This window comes from Dermacentor andersoni, chromosome 3 (assembly GCF_023375885.2).
Source record: "Dermacentor andersoni chromosome 3, qqDerAnde1_hic_scaffold, whole genome shotgun sequence".
Taxonomy (NCBI): domain Eukaryota; kingdom Metazoa; phylum Arthropoda; class Arachnida; order Ixodida; family Ixodidae; genus Dermacentor; species Dermacentor andersoni.
The window spans coordinates 85,445,841-85,451,840 of NC_092816.1; the positions used below are offsets into that span (position 1 = coordinate 85,445,841).

The 6,000-nt window shown below is 43.3% G+C and overlaps 1 protein-coding gene across 3 annotated transcripts in view; it reads left to right on the forward strand.

The window, feature by feature from the left end:
• The window catches only part of LOC126543994 (tRNA (cytosine(72)-C(5))-methyltransferase NSUN6), a 29,406-nt gene extending 25,038 nt beyond the window's left edge, over nt 1-4,368 (forward strand). For all 3 annotated transcript variants that reach the window (XM_050191175.3, XM_050191178.3, XM_050191186.3), the window contains exons 8-9: nt 2,210-2,335; nt 4,150-4,368. In XM_050191175.3, the coding sequence (XP_050047132.1) occupies nt 2,210-2,335; nt 4,150-4,314 (291 nt within the window). In that variant the 3' untranslated portion in view covers nt 4,315-4,368. The remainder of the gene's footprint in view (nt 1-2,209; nt 2,336-4,149) is intronic.
• The last annotated feature ends 1,632 nt before the right edge of the window (nt 4,369-6,000 follow it).

Below are 6,000 nucleotides of genomic sequence, written 5' to 3' on the forward strand. Positions count from 1 at the left end.
ACAAGAAACGCGTGGATAGCACAGGATTCCGAGAGCGAGAGCGAGGGAGATATGGCATACCGGCATTGCCCTCTCCCTTCACACAGCACCTGGCGCGCTACTGCATGGCGTGGCGTGGCGCCACTTCTTCCCCATTGGCTGTGCCGTCATATGCCCAATGATGCACACACTAGGCCCACCTTTCGTCGACCAGAATCGTGGAGCTGCCGTGGTGTCGGGGAAGCGTGCTCGTCTCATACCCCGGAGGCCCGGGTTCGATTCCCACCGAGGCGAAAATGTACCAAATGTTCTTTTCAAAGCCATTAATTTGCTTTGCTTACACCTTTAGATGGCCAAAAACATTTTAAAATCAAAATCGTGTCACAAGATTACTTCTTTAAATCACAGAAAAACAAATGTATGGTTTTTAGTGTAACTAAGATCGGGAAATGAAAATAATTTGTTACATCATTGATTTATTTTAATCGAGGTTTGGTGTATCGAGGTTTGACTGTACAAGGATGATGGTCATATAGCCACCCATTGTTTTGGCTTAGTGACTATAATGTGTTGCTGCTGAGCACGAGTTCATGGGTTTGATTCCCGTCCGTGGCACCCACATTTCGATGGAGATAAAATGCAACAACACTTGTGTACTTAGATTTGTGTTCACGTTAAGGAACCCCAGGTGGTCAACAGTAATCCAGAGCCCTCCACAACAGCATCCATCATAACCCACTATGCTGTTTCAGGACATTAATCTGGCCAATTAGAATTAGGCATATGACCAGGCAAACATCTTCAGTATTTGTTGAAGGATGTCTCTCTCCCTCTCACTGTGTGGCATTGCGAGTCTGGATTTTCAAGGTACAAGCGTATTTTCGTTTGTTAGTAACACTATGCTTACACAATCTTTGTTTTTGTGGAAGTCTAAAATTGAGAAGGACTATCTGCTGAGATAGTTGCTCTTGCACAGTTGTTTAAGTGAACTAGCACAAAAAAAAGAATGTACAGCATAGACTGCTTATAATGGAAGTCCCCAGAGCTGCGAATTTCCGCACTAGAAACAGTACCAAACTATAACCAAAACATAATATTTTAATGCGCAAGTGCAAAACGTGTAGACCAATCAGCCGCGTGGGTCTGGGAATCAAAGCATACGACAGGGATTTGCTCTCACTTTCATTGGCGAGGTGGTTGCTCCACTTTCCAGGTGCTGTACAGCCGCTGCAAAGCATTTTGTTGACTCTGCGTTGAACCGCAACGTTAGCTGCCAACTCCTGACGAGACAGCCTTGTTTAGGCCTAGCCGGCGAGGGTGTCTGGCGACATGGTGTTGCTGGAAGCTCTCCCTTGGTGTTGCTGGAAGCAGGGTACACGGGCCATCCGCCGGCAACTACCGCGAGAACATACAGCAATAGTTTTTGTGCCCGTCTGCTGGTAGGAACAGTAAAAGCTTGTTTGCAGACAACATTCCGAACTGATGAATTTGTGGAATGCAGTTTAAACTCAAGGTTGCGCGAGTCATATGTGTACTTCGCAATGACACTCATCACGATGGGTGAACTCCGCAAACACAAAGCACACCCATGCCCTCAACCGATTTTTCCACGATGCTTGAGTTGTATAAAACACCAAATTGATTTTACCATCAAACCTCTTTTTTTTCCGCCCTCCCCAACAATTCAGAAATTTTTAAGACCCCGTCCATGTCTGAAAATATCAGTCGGTGACTTTATTTGCTTTCTTGACTCAAACTGAAGAACCAAAGAGTGATAATGTGCATGCTTTAATGTAAACCAGGTGCCGCTGACAAATGGCCGTAGCAGAAGTCTTTTCTGTCACCTAGGCAACCCCCTCGCACCCTCTGAGCCGCCGCATTTTTAAAGATCTGTTCCTTGTTTGTTCGATTGTTCTACGTCTCTTCCTCCTTCACATCGCCCTCATCACTCTCACCTTTCCTGGCACACCTTATTGAGAAGCGCGCTCGCTGCCTCGCTTGTCAACAGGATTTTCCAGCGACCGCATTATAACCGGTGTTTCGTCTCGAGCGACTGCACTATAAGCGGTATGTGTAAACATTGAGTTCTATGAGAAGATAAACGGGATTTGTAAATGACTGTATAATATCTGGTCCTGCAGTAGAAGCGGTTATGTTTAAGTGGCTGAGCTGTATGAGAAGAGATCCAAGCACCTAAAATTGTGTTTGTCATCATTCACCCACTACTTAGGCTGTTCGACTTCTGAAGCCTGGCGGCCGGCTGTTGTACAGCACGTGCAGTCTGTCAACTGCCGAGAATGAAGCCATTGTTGCCTGGGCACTTTGCCGGTTTCCCCAGATTCATCTGGTTAAACAGGTAAGGACAGGTGGCAACTGTCCTGCAAGGAACAACTGCAGTTGCACTGGAATTCTTGTCATTACACGTGGTGTGTCATGGCACGAAAAATGCAGCTGCCTGAATAAAATTTGGCCAAAATGTCGCTTGCGACCAGCAAGGGCTCCCTGTGGGTTGTGTGCTGGCAGCCTGCTCGATCAACCAATCAGTAAATTTCAAGAATAGCTTGCATACAACATTCAATTCTTCGGTCTAATAAGTACCATCTGTTTGTTGGTCATTCAGGCAGTAGGTGAAACATCTAAACTAGTGCACAAGGCAATTTAATACATACTAAATCAACAAAATTACATCCCCTAGATATTATTATAACAAATGCAGAACCATGGTTCGTACTAAAAAAGAAAGTAGCATTTGAGCTGTAGGCTATAGTCATGTTACATTCAGGCAGCTGTTTTGAAAGCTTCTGGCAGACACAGTTATCATTGTATATTGGAAAATAGACCACAGTTTCCCAAAGGAGAGTAGACAGAGTAAAATAAAACAGGCATCGAGCACTATTAAAATTTTTGACATCTCCATTTGGTTTGACTCTTCTAACGGCAAGGTTTCTTTTTAATGGCACTTCAAGTTATTTTTGTCCGGCCATCAGCAGCTTATATGTGGATGCTTCTGCTTTTGTTGTTTCCATACCTGGCCAAACCTGTGTGTGTGATCAGAATCACAGAGAAGACGGAACTGCGAAAAAGGTTCATTGCATCCCTAAAATGTGGTTTGCCCTATGTAGAAGGAGCAGTTTCTAACTTTTGTTTTGCTGGCTTGGTGAAAATTTCTGCCTATGCCATAAAAACAAACTCAAGACAACTTTTCAGCTGCAAAGTGCAAGTAAAGCACTTTTGCAGAAATCATGGAAAAGTGAAATCAAATTCAAGAAATTGAAACAATGCTGCATCAGAGAACAAACTGGGCATCATAATGTTATAAGAACTTATGTTAAAGGTTTCTCAGTTGACTATTTCAGCTGATGTGTAACACTGAGAACAGAGGCGATCATTGCCATCAAGTTGTGAAGTGTGAAAAATTGAAAGAAAAATACAACAAACACAACATAGCAAGCATGAAGAGGTTGCTATATGCTGTTTTACAAGTGTAAAAGGTGCAGCCATGAATACAGAAGAATTAGAATACAAAAGTAAAACAAATCAAAGGGCACATCCTTCTGAGTGCTAATGTTTGGTCCGGTCTTACTTTCGTATTCTAACCTCCTGTCTTCACAGTTGTGCTTCAAACAGCTGAAATGTTTATGTTGACTAACTATCCCAAATTGACATTTTGCTTGGAAATTTTCATCGGCCTAAGAGCATCATGCTACAAAGAAAATAACCTTTGTGAATGGCAAGCTTTATTTTTTATGAAACGGCCTCCACCTTGCAGATTTTTGGTGAGCTTATTTCATTAATCACAAACAGCTTGGTTTGCTGGTTTGTTCCTCATTTGGTGAATTACTTTTTTTTATCAAAGCCAGCCTGTTTTTATATTATTTTCTTTTTCGCATCTTTTGTTATGGCTCGAAGTCACGGGTTCGATCCCAGCTGTTGCAGCATTTTGATGGGGGTGAAATGTAATTAAACTCATGCACTTAGATTTAGATGAACCTCAGGTGGTCAAAGCTAATCCGGAGTTAACCCCACATTGGGGGTTCTAATCATATCATGGTTTTGGCTTGTAAAACTTCAGTTTAATTTTTTTTTCTGTTGTGGTCAGTATATCAAGGTTCAGCCATAGTTCGCCAAGTTCTTGCTCTTAGCTCTGATTAGTGACTGTTCTGATTTCAGAAGCCCCACATTGGAGGAATTGGCCGAGCAGGAGCTGGTTTAGACGAAGATCAGCGGTGCCTTGTGCAGAGGTTTGAAGGTGACCACTTGACTCAAGAAGGCTGTGACTATGACGTCGATACTATAGGATTCTTTATTGCGCTATTTAGAAAAGAAGGACTATGACTCAGGGTAGCTTGTGGTACTGTTTGTCTGTAAATAAATGGTGCACAAAGGCTGTCCTTGAGCCATTTTTCTGCTTAATCTGGTAGGCCAGTAGTTTTTTTTTTTTTGAAAGACTCTTATTTGTATGATGACAGCCCTTAGCCGCAGAAAACTATCCATTGGACATATTAAAGTGGAGCTTTCTTGGCCTCTTTCCTGGGGTATGGCACTTTTTGTTTGCTTGCTGGGTATATTTCTGCATATATATATATATATATATATATATATATATATATATATATATATATATGGCGTCCTACATGACGTGCCAAAATTTTCAAGTATGCTAGTGCCACATAGCAGGACAGAACTGAGGTAATGTTTGCCGTCGCTTGGAGCAAGACGGACCATTTCGTGTATTCTGCCTAAATACATAATTATTTATTATTATTTGACTTCTCAAATATCATAATAAGATCACTGTTGTCAATCAGAAAATTGTAGACCATGAAAAATTCCCGATCCATCTTTCTGTTGCTCTTTATGTGCTACATAAAAGTTTTTTCCAAGCCTGAAAGAAGCCTGTGAAAAGTGTTGCGCGACTCATTGCGCGACACATTTTTTAGTTTTGCAGGTTTAGCTCTTGGAGTAATCTTTATGTAGTGCGTATTGGGTACGTGCACAAAAAGACAACTTGCTACTAACTGCTGTCTGGCGTAGTAGACAACTTGGGCCCCTGGGTGTGTGCCACTGGGTATGAGCCCATTTTTGGCCAAGACCCCAAAATGGACGTGCAACTGTGAAACAAATGCTATGACGCCTAAAATGTGCCAAGCTATTGTGTCCTGTGTGCATACATCTCTCATCAATGTTCTCTCAACAAGCATCATACATCGCCTTCATTCTCGAGACACAGACAGCCAAGAAAGAGCCATAGGCAAGAAGGCCAAGTTTGTGTCATTCATTACTGCTGCTACCTCGATAACTCAAGCAAGGTATGTGTCATTTAGACTCCAACATTGCATCGTGTCTGTGCAAATTTTTTGCAGCCGAATTTTCCACTAGCCATGAGTAGTTAGGTACAGTCAACGTCCGATTTTTCGGACTCCTTAAGGGACGCGAAAACGTCCGAAAAGTTGGGCAGTCTGAAAAAAATAAATGCATGCCGTTTACTGGCCCCCAAGGGTTCATATCGCCACAAGCACGTCCGAAATAGCACTGAAGACCTGCCAGTACACGTATTAGGCGTATCGGTGCTCGTACGGTCACAGGAGATGGCGGCAAACGCGTGTATAATTAATGCATACATCTGTGTCCCGTGACAATTGCCCCTTCTCACTCATGGTGTGCTTCACCGCGTAACACTGCTGTATAAAGGCGAAGCTAACTCGAGAATTTGCATTATGCAACGCGTCGTGCTTTCCGACCTTCGAAACCATTGGCGAAGATTACAAAGGCGGGGTCAGCGCCGTTGCTGACAGCCGCGAATTCTTTTAGTGAAAAGCAAGGCACCGAACAGCAAGACGCATGGTAGGGAACGTCGAAGCAGGTAGGCCTGATGTTGCCGCGATGGTGGCTACGGCTGCTAGCGGATCTGCGTGCGAGAGCGCCAGTTCGAGGCGTCGAGATAATCAAAATGGTGGCGGTGGCGGCTTTGTGGTAATAGCAAAAGGTCCGGAAAATAAGACGGCGAAGAGCTTTTCGTCC